General features: G+C 35.0%; 2 protein-coding genes across 2 annotated transcripts; both read right to left on the bottom strand.

Moving 5' to 3' along the window:
• Window positions 1-1,356: 1,356 nt before the first annotated feature.
• On the bottom strand, window positions 1,357-4,576 carry LOC114722150 (laccase-15). Its single transcript, XM_028908107.1, has 6 exons — window positions 4,475-4,576; window positions 4,145-4,296; window positions 3,815-4,053; window positions 3,589-3,717; window positions 2,542-3,489; window positions 1,357-1,815 (listed from the first exon to the last, which is right to left on the bottom strand). The coding sequence occupies exons 1-6, from the start codon at window positions 4,574-4,576 to the stop codon at window positions 1,685-1,687; spliced, it is 1,701 nt and encodes a 566-aa protein (XP_028763940.1). The 3' UTR covers window positions 1,357-1,684.
• Window positions 4,577-13,505: 8,929 nt separating this feature from the next.
• On the bottom strand, window positions 13,506-15,947 carry LOC114722149 (cytochrome P450 78A7-like). Its single transcript, XM_028908106.1, has 2 exons — window positions 14,931-15,947; window positions 13,506-14,126 (listed from the first exon to the last, which is right to left on the bottom strand). The coding sequence occupies exons 1-2, from the start codon at window positions 15,945-15,947 to the stop codon at window positions 13,506-13,508; spliced, it is 1,638 nt and encodes a 545-aa protein (XP_028763939.1).
• Between the last annotated feature and the right edge of the window lie 294 nt (window positions 15,948-16,241).

Genomic DNA, 16,241 nt, shown 5'->3' with positions numbered 1-16,241 from the left:
GACGGCCCGTCCCGGAAAATTTCGGGACGGATCCGTCCCGTCCCAATAAGACTGGGACCGAGACGGGCCGACCTTGAACACCTCTACTGCTGAGTTGTCGAGACTTGTAATTGAGTTGTTAAGATTTATAGAATCTTCATAACTTATAACAAATTGACAACTAAATATTCAATACCTCTGACTGAATTTTCGAGATTAATCATTAAACTTTTGGAATTCAACTGAGATAACCCTGGGTTTTTTCCTAATAAATTTATGAATTCTTGGTCCTTTATAGTTTAATTTCATTGTCTTTCTTCCAGGGTCTTATGTGTAATTTTGCATAATGAAGAAATGCAGTACAATATTGGTACTTCACACTTGATGCACTACAAGAACGTACAGGATGCTATAAGTTAAGCTGGACCCGAGTGGTTCGTTTAGATAATAAGCTTCTCCCATTCTTTCTTCATCGACCCCCTTCTGTGAGCCATCTTGTTCATATGGGCTTATTTGCGAGAGACAGAGCTTAAGATTCTGAGGTGTGGTGCAAGAGCAGAGAACTAACGATCGCCATCAGGTTCAGAGCTATACCAACCCCTAGGTACAATATTTTCATTTTTAGCCTATCAAACACTAAATATTATGCTTATATATTAATTGCTGCATTGCCATTTATAGAGTGCCATATCTTTTAGGCAGTGTAGAATGTCTTAGTTTTCGTTATTATTGCTGGTAAAAAAATGTTTTTTTAATATTTACAAATTAGATATATTTTGTACTTGAAAAAAGATAAGTCTAAGTTTGAATATAAGTAAGATAGTATAATATGATTTAAGATAAATTATTTTAAAGAAGCGGGACCTAACTTTTTTTCATCTTCTCTCTCCACTTCTCAAAAGTGATAAGCTCTAAATTTTAGCTTATGACTTAAATGACTTTTTATTCAGAAGGTAAATTGTTTTTAAGCCATAAGAAACACTCCCAGCTCCTTCAATCTGCTCCATCGCGCGTTTTGACCTGGTAAGTTACTTTTTGTCCGTGGAAACGCTAAAACAAACGGGCACATTATTGGTAAGGTTGGGATTACAAGGTCCGGCAAAGTATGGGTGAAGTAGAAAGATGATTAGCCTTGCTTTTAAGAACATGGGTCCCTCCATAATTAAGAAAGACCTACCTTGCGTCCTCTTCCTGATCTCTATCTCTTTCCTCAGGGTGTCACTTTAATTAATTAGTTTTGGAGCACCACGTCATTCACTCACTGTTAGAATTGGTCATCATTATCGATCTGTTCACAACTTGTACCACACAGGTGAACACAATCTGACACGAGTAAAGTTGGGGTCTCTCTTACGCTATGATACCATTCGATTTGAATTATTGACGTTGAAATTTATCAAAAGTTTATAACAGAGAGATTGAGCAAAGAGAAAGTTATTACAAAACACGGTACACACTCGTATTTCCCATCATCATAATCCCAAATCATGAACTACTAATTTACGTCCAAAACACAGTTTATATCAAATAGGCAAAGTTTCTGAGATATCGACAAGCATCGAATAATCCTATACATTCAAACCGATTATTGAATGAGAAACAACCTTGTAAATCAAATTGCATTGTGATGAACTTATATTGGGGGAAGCATCAATCTTATTGTGGAGAGACATTTTTCACACACTTTGAAAAGTCTGAAAAAGACTCAACAGCGTGGCATGTCAGGTGGGGGAGGAGGCAAAGTTTGATTGGACCTTAACCCATTCCTCACGATGAACACAGTCTCCATCCCCCAAGCAATGTGCCGCTCCAGATGGCAATGCAGCAACCATACCCCTGTCATGCGCACAAGACCCATCAGGAATATATATATATATATATATATATGCTAATTTTTATGTTTACAATAAATTTAAATAAAAATTTGCCTATCATTTATGCTAGTTCTATGTCGTATTTCATACACTTATTTATTCCAAAAAGAAAAGCATATTTTTGCGTTTATTAGAGATAACAAGTGAAAGTATTCTTTGGTAGTAAAGTAGATAATGACAGAGTAACCGAACGGATAGGACTTTACTCCTTTAGTAGGATCCACTATTGGGTCAGCCTCATTGACTTTCTTAGTCTCTGGGCTTTACGCTTCCATATTGCAGGAGATTTCAACTTTTTTTTTTTAATGAATTTTATTTGGATCAAATATATAAAAACAAGTGTACTTTAAATATATCAGTCTTCAAGTGTGCGTGTCAGTGAGTTTTTTCTTCTTTTTTTTTTTGACCAGTACAGTGAGTTTTTTCCTTTTAAAATTTACTTTTCAAAGTAAAAAAAATAATTACATTAATCTCTCGTGACTTCTGTTAAATTATTCAAACCTTAATTTTGTTTTCAAAACAAGCGCACAAACTTTTTCTGAAACCCAAAAAGAACATAACCCGCCAGCTGATGCTAGCTTCCTCTGAATTTTTCTCGAATTATATTTTAAAGAGATTTATGTAGGTTTTAAAATAAAAAAAGACATACTAATTGATAAAAGTAAAATAAATAAAATTCCAATTATACCTGGGTTGGCCGCCTCAAACCTGACAGCAGCCCAGCCATTTTTGGGTACAGCAACGGTGTTCACGAGCGGAGGATCAATCAGATTGAAATCCTTGGTGTGCATTTTTTCGTTGAAATTCCCCTTTCCATATCCAACAACATAGAAACTGAATCCATGAAGATGCATCGGATGGTCGATCCCGGCAACCAAGTTTGTGCCTTGAAACACAATTTGGACTGTTGCACCATACCTCAGAACCTTCACCTCCGTCCCTCTCCTGGGTATCTCCAGAACCATCGGCAAATAATCTGCTGTGAAGTTGAACATCAATGGCGGAAACATGGGAAATCGCGTCCCAAACACTCCATTAACGCGGTAGTAGTAAGCTTCCAGTATATCAATGCTTGGGTTCTGAAAACTTATATTGCTCATACTCGAAGCCAATCGAGTTCCGTTGGGTCCCTGACAGGTCTGGCCTCTCCGGCATGGAAACGTGTTTATGGACAGGGTGGTCACTATGTTGGTAGAGCAATTCGCTGGGATTAAATGAGGAGGAAATTTCTCCGGCAACCCTCTAATACTGCTATAGAACTTAAAAGCTGCTTCTGTATCATTATAATAAGGAAGTTTGGGTAACGACGGAGACGAAGATGTGTTGTATCTGCCACTGTACTGAATAATAGCTGTGGTTGTGGTATTGTCAAAGGGAACTCCAACACCACTTGAATATGCCCTTGCTGCCATGTAGTAACGATTAGGCTTCTGGTTGGCATGTAACAAAAAGTCCATTGTCTGTCCCGGAGCTATTGTGATGTAATCCCTTACCAGTGGCCTCGTGTAGCTTCCATCTGTCCCCACAAGGGTTAGCTTGTGATTTGAGACAGACACAAAGAGGAACAGGTTCATTGCAGCATTAACCATTCGAAGAAGGTAAGTCCTCCCTTTGTCCACATTTACCTTGAAAGTTCCTGAATGTTGCAGATAATTAACGTAATGTTCTTGCTATTATTAGGTGCCTAGCCTTACATCAAATTCACAGTTTTGCTTGTAGATTGATGACCACTCACCTGATTTGGAGCAAGGATAAAGGTCACCTGGTTGGCCATTTATAGTGATGGCATCGGAGTCATTCGGAGATCCTCCTGATCTAAGGAACTGCGTGTACACTTTCCTCACATCACTCTTCCACCATTCTCCTGCAAACACACAAAAGAGTGATATATCTCTCGAAGCTCGTTTTGGATCGAACTATTTGGTGATTATTATTTGACAAGTAGTGATTTAATTTCATACCGAAGATGATGGGTATCTCTGCATGAGGCTTCGGAAAAGGGTAGTTACGGCGGGGATAAACAATAATAGCGCCGTGGACGGTGGCTCTGGACCAATCACTGTGAGCATGCCACCACAAGGTTCCTTCCTCTGTAGAGAAAACCACCTTCTGCCTGAACCTCCCTCCCGGTTGTATCGGACACTGTGTGATGTACACAGGACCATCCGGCCATGGATTCCTCGGCTGCTTCACTCCATGCCTGCCACATAATTTTACTTGAACTTTATTGTTTTTCCCCGCCTTTCTCATCACAGAAAGTGCGTAGAGAGATTAAGATAAATAGTATATACCAGTGTAAAGTGATGTTGTCTCTGCCTCTGTTATAAACATCGACATATATTGTTTCACCCTTCTGAGCACTAATAACTGGCCCCGGAAATTGTCCGTTCACAGTTAATATATTCTTTGTGCTGCAGAGTCTCGTGTATCGAGCTTCTTTCACCTGCAAATTAAACCAGTTAAGGTAATAATAGGGTGACAGCTATAATATAATAATGATGCCCTGTTAGAGAACACGACTGTTCTTATAACTAATGAGTGTGTCTGTGTCTCTATGTGTGTGTGTGTAGATATAACACTAAAAAAAGGATTAATGGATAATGAGATGTTGTGGAACTTACAACGAACTTGTATCGTTTCAATGGTTGAGAATATACGCCACCCAATGAGAAGAACCAGAGAATGATGAAGAAGAAGATAAGCTTATTAGTGGAATACCACATCGATCTTGTCATCTGCAGGAAAGCGAAGAGCAGTGACCACTACTTGCTGCCGAAGATAGTGCTACTCGTTTCTGATGTGTGAAAATATCACTTGCGGTATGATAGATTTTTGCCACAAAACGCAAGATGGCCAAAATGATATATATAAACATGCCAGTAAGACCACCTTTAATGGCGCCCACCTTGATGTGTATATATCAATCAATATATATAAAATATAAAATTTACAGCAATTCTTTTTTCATCGTCATCGTGACTACATAAATTCTTATTACGTACTCATGCGTCATTGTACGGTGAGTTTATGTTACGCTTCATTTAGGCTCTGTTTGGATAGCACCCCAAACCATGGTTTGGGGAAAATGCTACCCAAACAGCCTCTTCAAAAATCAAAACCATGGTTTTGGAAAGAGCAAAATTTTTTTGCTTTTGGAGAAAAAAAGGAGAATGTGAGGGCCTATATGATATGTATCTTGTTATTTTTTTTATAAACATATTTTTTTATAAATATATTTAATCTTATATTTTATAAATATATAGACATTAATTATTTATTAATTATATTATCTTATGTATTATTAATTATGTTGGAAAAAACATATTATTAACAATTTTATTTCTTCAAATTAAATATATCATAAAATCTATTTTTTCTGTAATTATCATATTAACTTATGTCTTTTTTTTAGTAATTTGTATATATAAAAAGTGCTTCTGATAACAACTATCCAAACACTTTCACTTCTCAGAATAACCTTTTTACAAAATCTATTCTTCACAGAATCTATTTTTTCCAGAATCTATTCTCCAGAATCACTTTTCCAAACCACGGTTTGGTTTCATCCAAACACACCCTTAATGTGAACAGCCTTTCGTTGTTAGTTGTTATCCGATACATATCCATATACATGTATTTATTCGCTCATTACATATATAAAAATACAGTAGAAATAAATACTAGTATGACAATACCTCCATTATTAGGAGAAGGTGATATGGATGGATCTGAGAGAAAAACTTTTGATTCAGGTTGACGTGGCAGCGTTTAGATCATGGAACATGTGTTGTCTTTTCTAATTGTACCTTTGAAGGCGAAGCATCATCCCTTCATGTACAAGTTTGGGAAACAGATTAATTAAGAGACACCAAATACTAAAAGAAATAAGCGGCTTAGTATTAAAAAAGTGAACGCTGTGAAAATATATGAAGTATCCGTTTGATTTTTAATCGCTTATAAAAATTTTATATTGCGTAAAATAAAATTCTTCTCAAATATTTATTTCGTATAAGAAAAAATTATTCAAAATAAGTTAATATAAATTAATTGTCCGAGATTGATTTTGCTCTTCCAAACTCCAAGTATATATACATGCATGGATGCCCCTGCCTATAGATATTTTGGCTTTGGCCAAACAAAAGGATAAGCACCATGGCACCATGCAGGAACAAATTACTCCCTCCGTTCTTTATTATAAGAGACGAATAACCGAATTATATTGATAAAAAAAACAGTTAAAATTAGTTAAGAACAATTAATATGTAAAAAGTATAACTTTTTTTCTAAAAATACCCTCATTAATAAGGAGAGAGAGCATGAGAGAGAACAATGGTAAATTATTAAAAGAAAGAGGAGTAGGAATGAGAGAGAGTGTTAGTTAAAGACAATAAATATGGGTAAAATAGGAAATTAACACAAAAAAGTAAAGACAACTTTTAAGTGTCTCTTATATATAGGAACATGCCATAAGCATCAAATGTCTCTTATAATAAGGAACGGAGGGAGTAATAAATAAGCTTTTAAATGATACTAAAAATAATTCATTGACATATAAAAATAAATATGAAAACAGAAATATTTTAATAAAAAATATATTTATATTAAAAGAATAAAAAGATCAGTAATTTTTTAATTTGGCCATTGTTATTAATCAATATATATATTTAACATGCATGATATATAATGTGTGTGTGATATTTTTTGTTCTAGAACCGTTAACAGAAAATTGACTGATATATATGATTGGTTAAATACTGCAAAAACTAACTCGAGGGTGCTGGTCTTGATTGTCTCGGCCAGTAACGCCACGGCACAAGTCTTATATGTACTCATTAATGTAATGTCAGCCACTTAATAAATAACTAATTCATCATTTTTTCAAAGAAGTGTGGTATTTGTCGTTTCTTTAAAAAGAGCAGCATAGAATATAAAGTCTAACAACATTTTTGGTAGCCGACATACGCCTCCCAATTCAACCTCTCTTCTTTTTCTATTAAAAAAACCAGTTTTTGTACTACTTCCCGTTTACTACGAGTCGTATTATACACGGAATTCTCATGATTTTAGATTTAAGTCAGATTGTAAAATGTTCTGAGCATTAATTTTTTCTTCTGAAAAATATTTTGTTAATTTTCTATCACAACAAAAAGTTGGTTTTAGAATTACTTTTAAATTAATTCAATTACTTTGAATAATTTAAAGAATGATCAAATTATAGTTAAAAGCAAATACTCTCAAAAAAATCAAATACTACCTCTGGTCCTTAATATAAGATCTCGTTTGATTTTTATTTTGGTCATAATTATAAAATTTCAATCTACTTTGTCTATCATATTTATGTATTTTTTATAAAGGTAGTTCTTCTAAAAATGGTGTTGTAGCTAATAAACTTAATTAATAAGAATATTTTAAAAAAGACAACAGCTATTTATTATAAATAAATAACTTAATTTATTTTTTTAATTTTATTAAATTAGTCAGTTAGTTTTTATAATTAAGATGGAAGACAATACTCTAGTGTAATATTAATGGACATAATGATGTTAAAATCTATGGCGGGGGACGTTGTGACGAAATTAATTAGTTTCACCCAATCCAAAGCTCTGGTCCCAGCTAGGCTAGCTAGCCAGAACTCTGCAATGCCTAAAGTCTATGTTTATGAGATTAAAAGCAAATATCATTGATTCTGGCAAAATTAAATATCAGTTTGACTAATAAAAGTTTCACTTTCTTTTTGTTTCCATTAATATTTTTCTCTTGCTTGATGTTTTGGCAAACAATACTCCTCCGTTCTTTATTATAAAAGACATTTGTTGTTTATGGTATGTTTTTATATATAAAAGACACTTACAAATTGTCTCTAATTTTTTGTGTTGATTTACTATTTTACCCATATTTATTATTTCCAATTCACACTCTCTCTCCCTCTCACTTCTCTTTCTTTTAATAATTTAATTGTTTTCTCTCATGCTCTCTCTCCTTATTAATGAGGGCATTTTTAGAAAAAAATTATACTTTTTACACATTAATTATTTTTAACTAATTTTAACTGTTTTTTTATCAACGTATTTCAGTTATTTGTCTCTTATAATAAGGAACGGAGGGAGTAGTTTCTACTATGATGTCAATTTTAACTTTTTTTTTTTTACCAGAAGATGTCAATTTTAACTTGAACTCCTCTGAAACTTTATTATATATATAATTTTTAAATTTTTAAACTCCGTAATAAATCCTCCTGAACTTTACGCCTCCCAATTCAACCTCTCTTCTTTTTCTATTAAAAAAACCAGTTTTTGTACTACTTCCCGTTTACTACGAGTCGTATTATACAAGGAATTCTCATGATTTTAGATTTAAGTCAGATTGTAAAATGTTCTGAGCATTAATTTTTTCTTCAACGATGCTCTTGTATTGACAAATATTTTGTTAATTTTCTCTCTCAACAAAAAGTTGGTTTTAGAATTACTTTTAAATTAATTCAATTACTTTGAATAATTTGAAGAATGATCAAATTATAGTTGAAAGCAAATACTCTCAAACAAATCAAATACTACCTCCGGTCCTTAATATAAGATCTCGTTTGACTTTATTTTATTTTGGTCCTAATTATAGAACTTTAATATACTTTGTCTCTCATATTTATGTATTTTTTGTAAAGATGGTCCTTCTAATAATGGTGTTGTAACTAATAAACAAGAAAGACAACACCTATTTATTATAAATAACTAACTTAATTTATTTTTTTAATCTTCTTAAATTAATCAACTAATTTTTATAATTAGAATAGAAAACAGTATTGTAGTATAATATTAATGGAAATAATGATGTTAAAATCTATGGCGGGGGACGTTGTGACGAAATTAATTAGATTCACCTAATCGAAAGCTCTGGTCCCAGCTAGGCTAGCTAGCCAGAACTCTACAATGCCTAAAGTCTATGTTTATGAGATTAAAAGCAATATCATTGATTCTGGCAGAATTAAATATCAGTTTGACAAATAAAAGTTTCACTTTCTTTTTGTTTCAATTAATATTTTTCTCTTGCTCGATGTTTTGGCAAACAATAGTTTCTACTATGATGTCAATTTTACCTTCTTTTTTTTGACCAGAAGATGTCAATTTTAACTTGAACTCCTCTGAAACTTTGTTACATATATAATTTTTAAATTTTTAAAACTCCGTAATGAATCCTCCTGAACTTTTACGTTTATGACTCATCTGCACATATCCTAAAGTTTAATTAAAAAGATGATATGGATATAATTTACAGTAAAGTTTTAGGGATTATTATATGCACACAAAAATTAATTTTAAGAAAATATAATTAATGGTTGCGTTCTGTCTGCACATGAAACTTGGGGCTATAAAGATTAAGAAGTATTTCAAATTTTAAGAATTAAAATTAAAATAATATCAAATTTAAGGGATTCAAAAAATAAAATTGTAACCTACAAAAAGAAACGATAAGAGACAATAACAGCTTCCGGTGTTGCGGGGGGACAGATCATTCCAGAATATAGCACGTGAATTATTTCCTATTGCTTTTGTCGGTGGAAACAAGTGCGCGTGGTCACACCCAATATATTGCCGCATCCTCACGTCAACACCCTCCGCGCAGTATTACTAATATTTATCAACTGGCTCTTATAATTGAAACCGAAAGTAATATAATATATTATCTGAAAAATTTCCTGCAATTTATTTATTTTCCTTTTCATAAATATACTACTTAATAAGAGGATATATATTGAGGTGATGTAGAATTATAATATACTAGTAAGTGGGAATTTACAACTTCCTATTTATAAAGCAATGTTGATGTCCCTATACTAACTTCATACTAGCATGTTATTCATGTCGTGGAGGCTTCATTCAATAAAGCGTTTCTTCTTTTGGTAAATGTAAGTGCATACCTTATATATAATCACAACAATAATACCAACTAATTGGAGATTCAAATTTTGAAAAATCATAATTTCAACGGCACATGTCTACTCATTAATGTAACCTCAACAACTCGACCTGCCCAACATTTTTCTCATTGCATTTGTCAAGATCCGGTAGCACCAACCCTGCATTAGTTTCCAAATTTTTTAAATCATGTGCAATGAATTTAGGCTGTTGGATCAATTTGGATAATCATTTCATAATTAAAACTAATAATTGTATTTAATAGATACAGATGGTAGTAGAAATATCAGATTTGATGGAAAATAAATATTGCTTTGATGGATTAAATGGAGAAAGAGGTTAATCTCAAAAGTAGAGACATCTATTAGTAATTTCCCTAATTCTAAATATTAGTGCTAATACAAAATTTTGTTTTAATCTTAACTATAAGATCTCAATATATTATATTTCTCAAATTTATAATTTATAATTTTTTTCTAAACTTTCCTATTGATTAAGCATATTAAAAATTTTTTATCGAGAGAGTAATAATATACAATGCAAATAACTAAAAGAGGTATTTTATAAAAGCCAGCACAGGCACATCCAACTAATTCTCACATATCAATAAGGGACAATTAATGCATTAAATATATCATACATTAATAATTTTTTTCAAATTAGTCCCTCTATAAATGAGGTGATTTAATTTTTTTCAACTATAAACGTCAATTAATAAGAAGGGAAAAATGAGGGGGAAGGTAATTGATGAAATTGTTGGTAACTTATGCTATTTGGAATAAAAAATTATTTCTAAAAGATGCGCTATAAGAGAGACGAGGGTTTACCTAACCTAACTATTTTTTTTTCAATATAAATTCCTCATTTATTTTTCTATATTTAAAATCGACGGAATAATTGACAAATAGAGAGTGTGAAATTTGTGATGATAATGGAGAATTGACTGGAAGCTGGCTGTGGTCCTTCTTTTGGCTTTGTTTGACTGGAATTTACCTAAAATTAAAGTGCTTTATCACTTCACGCGGAGTTAGCTATAGCATCACTTAGGGTGTGTTTGGTATGAAGGATTTGGAGGGGAGGGGAGGGGAGGGGAGGGAAGGGATTTTAATCATTTTCCCTTGTTTGGCAACACACAAATTTTAGGAGGGGAGGGAAAATTTTTTAAAATTTCCCCTCCCCTCCCCTCCTCAACCTCCCCTCCAAAATTGAGAGGATTTGGAGGGAAAAGGTAATATTTTGTCATATTATGACCATTATGTTCATATTTTGTCATGTTGTGACCATTATGTTTATATTTTGTTATGTTGTGATTATTATGCCCACGTCTTAAATAAAATAAGAGCAAAATTGTCCATATTAAAATATTTTTCCCTCCCCTCCCCTCTTTTTTTATAAATCCAAACAAGGTGATATTAAAATCCTTCCACTCCCCTCCCCTCCCCTTCCCTCCATTAAAATCCCTCCCCTCCCCTTCCTCTCATTGAGCCAAACATACCCTTGCCTGCATTTTTGTTACATGAACGTCAACTGATTGGAAAGGTTGCGAGGTCACTTTTCTCTTCATGTTGGAATTAAACTGCCTTTTGGCTTGTAGAGATACCCACTGCTCGTTTTGGTCATCATCCATCATTTTCTTTGTGCGCAGGATAGATGTTACAAACAAACTCCTCCAGTCCTCCTCCTCATCATCATCTTCAAGAGAGAGACGGCTTTATTAATGCACGTCTCTCTCTTCTGTCTTTTAGCTTTCTCAGCTTACCTTTCATTTCATTCACGTTGCATCCCCGCGAGGACTTTCCAGGAGAAGTGGATGTATATGAAGCAATTGATCAGAAAGGAAATGGAAGGGAATTATCAGAATACAAAACAATATTAGGAATGAAAATATCTTATGACGTAGGGCAAATTTAATAATGTATTTTTCGGTCCATGGTATACGATGCATTTTTCCATAATTAGTCTCTAAGTGGCAGAAGCCTACTTCGTCCTTCGTATTCGAAGAAATAAAGCATCAACCTTGGCATATTATTCTTTTTTTTCCCCTTTCTTTTTATTAATAACGAAAACTTTATCTTCACAGCACGATTGTTGAAGTGGCTGGACAAAATAAATTTCGTAATAATTTAAATAATGGTGTGTGTGTGTGTGTATCCAGGTTCTCCCTCGATCTCTCCCTTTATCCATATACCAAACAATATCAAAATTTTGGGAACATGTTTTTTTTGTCCTTTCATGAGCTTCCTTTGTTTTTGGAAGGAAATTGCATTCTCGTAACATGCTAATGTGGTAATGTCAATTCTCTTTCCTTAATTAACTTTTTATGTCATTTGAAGAAATGGCCCCCCAGGCAGTTCCTTGGCCGAGTGAATTCTTGACAGCTTTGTTCCATCCTTCGTTTTGTTTTCGTTCTCCTTATGAATTCTCAATGATATTGTCCCCCACTTTCTTCGTAAAAGCAAAAGGCACCTCATCATATATATCAAAAATGTCAAGCACATGTTTAACTAAAACTCTGATATTCTTATTTCACATCATACTATTTCTCTGGGTTACTTAGTCTGCTATATACTACTTCCAATCTTAATTATAAGAATTTATTTGTAGTCTACAAATAAGGGCTTATAATTAGGACCGGAGGTAATATATATAGTACTTCTATTTTAAAATTTTTACAAATTATGACATATCACATCTTAGTTTCTAAAGTATCATGACAGAATAGTACAACATTTAGTACTCATCTAAAGTAGAACCCATTTTAGATAATGGACTCGATATTTATAATGGGCCGACCATATACATAATCAAGGGATCAATCATGGACTTCATCTTGATCTTCATATAGTTTGGATAATGAACTACCGTTCGTAAACGCGACGCATGGCCAGTCATCACATGGGATCGATCACTAAGGTTAATTTATTCCCATCCTTAATCATTGTAAAACTTCCTATCTTCTACGGACTGTGAATGCTGTAGTTGAGAACGTTCTGTTCTTTGCGATGTGAAAAATGCCAGAAGAGCAAATTTATCTGATCATACTTTTACTGTAATCCTTTATTATTTCCTATTCCTTCATTATTTAGTTCTCTGAGTTTGTTGGATGGCGCTGACATTTGATAGAATTAGAGAATTTGTTCAATTCATGTAATTAATTTGATGACATTTTTCCTGCGCATGTATATGAAGTAAAATCTGTGTCAACAAATCCTTGGAAGTATTAATTGTTGAAATGCGATTGTTCGATTAAATTATTGTGTCATTAATAAATAAAAAGACACATATTGATAAGGGAAAGAACCAGATCCATGTAATATATATAGATTAAGGTATCTGTGTCTGGGGGAAAAAAAGAAAAAGGTCTGCATATGTGAATTAAAATCAGGATCAAGAAGCTGATGCCAGAGCGCAGAAATAAGCCTGTCTCCAAGGAATATCCAGAACAGCCATGCACGTGTTGCTTACGTAAAACACATAATATTCATAACATTGAATCATAACACACAACAGTATATATAACATTTGGAGGAAAATTAATAAACGCCCCCTTATTTAGTCCGTGCATGATATTCATGATACAACACTTCAAACTAAAACAAAACCATAGTCTTTGACCTCATACACCATGGGGAAAATTAGATTCCTCCTATATATATATATATTCTTCATCCATAAATTATAAAACTGTATCAACGCAAACCTTTAGTGGTATTGTATTCTTGTGTTGGCTAGCGCTAATTCATTAAATAGCCCTAGGAATGGCCACGGCCTTGAGAGGGTTCTTCATCTCACATGATAAGTTAAGCTGCTCTGTTAGGTCAACTGGATTAGCCTGGCCTTCAATCCACTCAAACTGGCGAACCAACTTAGCCACCCACAGGTTCACAGTGACGAGCCCCAGGTTCTTCCCTGGACAAACCCTACGCCCGGCTCCAAACGGTGCGAGCCTCAGGTCAACACCTCGGACGTCCACGTCAGCTCCTCCTTCGCTTGGGACGAACCTTTCTGGTTTGAACGCTAATGGATCGTCCCACACCTCTGGGTCGTGGGTTATAGCCCACATGTTCACCATAGTAGTCGTGTGGGCTGGGACCACCATGCCGTTGCTGAGCTGGACGTCTGACGTGGAGAGTCGGGCCCACGAAAGGAGCGGGCCAGGTGGGTGCACCCTCAGGGTCTCCTTCATGACAGCTTGAAGGTAGGGCATTTTCGCCACGTCGGAATCGGTGACGTCATCTTTGTCTCCCACAACCTCGTCAACTTCTTCGCGGAGCCTCGCTTGAACGTGTCCGTTCAGAACCAGTTCCGCCATTGCCCACTCGGTTAGAAGTGCCGTTGTATCAGTACCACGAAATATCATCTCCTGCACATGCATATAATAAAACCAATACTTGTATGGTTGGTAATGATATTTAGAATAAAAATAGTCTCTGTTAAAAAGAATTAAAAAAAAATTAAAGCTTGTAAGAACATCACATGAATATTTTGAGTTTTTTAATACAATTTACAATTCTCTTGGGAAGATACATTTATTAAAAAAAAAAATTGACACATTCTATATGGAGATTCAGTGTTCAGTGTTCAGTGCTCACTTTGCTCTATAAAAGTAGGTTTGAATCCCAAATTAATTCCATGATTAAGACCCTAAATTTCGGGAGAAACCGAGGTACTCCTCCGGTCCTTATTATAAGACCCAATTTGACTTTTTATTTGGTCCTAATTATAAGACCCAATCCATTTTCTCCTTATATTTATGTATTTTTTTTCAAGATAATCCTTCTAATAATGATAGTTTTAGCCAATATACTTAATTAGCAAGAATTTTAGGAATAACAACACTTATTTATTATAAATACCAACTTAATTATTTCCTTAATCTCCTCAATAAATCAATTGGGTCTTATAATTAGGACCGGAGGGTATATATATTGACTTATCCGTCTTCAAATTGACCTGGTCTACTTTTATTTTTTTTTTTGACCAAAAGGTCTACTTTTAATTTGATCCCAAAAAAACTGACCTGGTCTACACTTAGATATTAGATCTAAAAATCTCACTTTTCATATACACACGCACCTCTCCAGAATGCAAGCATATGTCAACTTAAAGTAATGAGCACCCAAACTGATTCTGACATTATTATAGAAGGAGAGGTGAGAGGACAAACCCATAAAACAGCAATCATGTCATCTTCATGGAGCTTCTCGTCTGGCTCATCTAGGGATAGCAAAACATCCACAAAGTCCGAGCTATCACAAAGCTTGTTGGATGATGAAGAAGCAGCCAATCGGTGTTCGTCTATGAGGCCTTTCACAAACTTCCTCACGCGAGGAACAAGATCTCTGCACCGTTCTTTGATCCCAGAAGGGTCATAAAACAAGCTCATCCATGGCACATAATCACACCAGTTAAATGCGCCTAACAGCTCAAACCCCTCCCTCACAATTTCATGCAGTTCCTTAACCTCCAAGTCAAAGCTATGGGGGTAATTGTACGCATATCTTTTACCAAAAACGGTGCCCATGATGTTATTAAGAGCCGCAGCTTGAAGATGTTTCCTTAAGGCAACGACGCCGTTTTCGGACTGCTCAGCAGCTATGGCTCGTAACATGGTGGAGCAGTCGAGGAGACGGCCAGTCTCATGGGCGGCAATGCGCCTCGGTGAGAAGAGATGAGCGGAGGCGATCCTACGGAGCAGCCGCCAGTAAGAGCCATTTGGAGCAAACCCAATGGCTCGGCTGAACATGAGGGTCTTGGCCGATTGCTTGACGGGGCGGTCGGCAAAGTGGGGTGACGTCAGAATTTCGCGTGCTATGTGAGGATCGGAAGTGATGGCGGCCGGGACTGAGCCCAAGCTGAAAGCCATGAGCTGTTTGGCGGCTAGGGAGTTAGCCAAAGAAGCAAGAGTACGATGAGCCAAGCCGTAGCTCAAACTGAATAAGCTGCCAAATATAGGGACACCTCTGGGTCCTGGTATAGCGACCCGACCCAAGATGGTCCTGCCATTTTTCCAAGCTAGGCCTCCAGAAGAGAAAGTCCATGAAAGGAACCCTAATAAGAAAAGAAGCAAAGGGACGAAGAAGAGAAGGAAAGTGTCATGGGAGTAGTGGTGGGTTCCTGTTATGGCTGGAAGTGTGAAGAGCCACCAGGTTGTGTCCGAAGAAGATGATGGAGAAAAGGCCATTTGGTATGAAGAAAGAACAAAGGCACGAGAGTTGGTGAATATGAAGGAGAGTGGAATGATTTGAGTGAAGAGTGCTGGGCAACGTTGGTATAAATACTAGTGCATGCATGAATTGCGTCGAAATAAGGTCAGAGGTACACGTGGATGTTAAAAAACTGGTCATCGATCGCAGAAATGGAATAATTTATATTGTTATATTAAAAATACATATGTTGTTGATTAATAATAATAAAGACTGACAGAATATCTCAGTTAATTAATCTCATGCAAACGGGATGGGGCTTCAAAGGATTA

This window comes from Neltuma alba, unplaced genomic scaffold, assembly GCF_004799145.2.
Source record: "Neltuma alba isolate B1F8T4 unplaced genomic scaffold, ASM479914v2 tig00012083_pilon, whole genome shotgun sequence".
NCBI lineage: Eukaryota > Viridiplantae > Streptophyta > Magnoliopsida > Fabales > Fabaceae > Neltuma > Neltuma alba.
This window is presented reverse-complemented; position numbering and strand designations above follow the sequence as displayed.

What these genes read in the sequence shown, in the direction of transcription:
- LOC114722150 (XM_028908107.1), bottom strand. Translation starts at nt 4,576, where the DNA reads ATGTGGTATTCCACTAATAAGCTTATCTTCTTCTTCATCATTCTCTGG. An exon ending in TGAAACGATACAAGTTCGTT is followed by an intron (nt 4,297 to 4,474) that starts GTAAGTTCCACA and finishes TTTAATTTGCAG; the next exon opens with GTGAAAGAAGCTCGATACAC. An exon ending in TTATCCTTGCTCCAAATCAG is followed by an intron (nt 3,490 to 3,588) that starts GTGAGTGGTCAT and finishes TGCAACATTCAG; the next exon opens with GAACTTTCAAGGTAAATGTG.
- LOC114722149 (XM_028908106.1), bottom strand. Translation starts at nt 15,947, where the DNA reads ATGGCCTTTTCTCCATCATCTTCTTCGGACACAACCTGGTGGCTCTTC. An exon ending in ACATGATTGCTGTTTTATGG is followed by an intron (nt 14,127 to 14,930) that starts GTTTGTCCTCTC and finishes ATGCATGTGCAG; the next exon opens with GAGATGATATTTCGTGGTAC.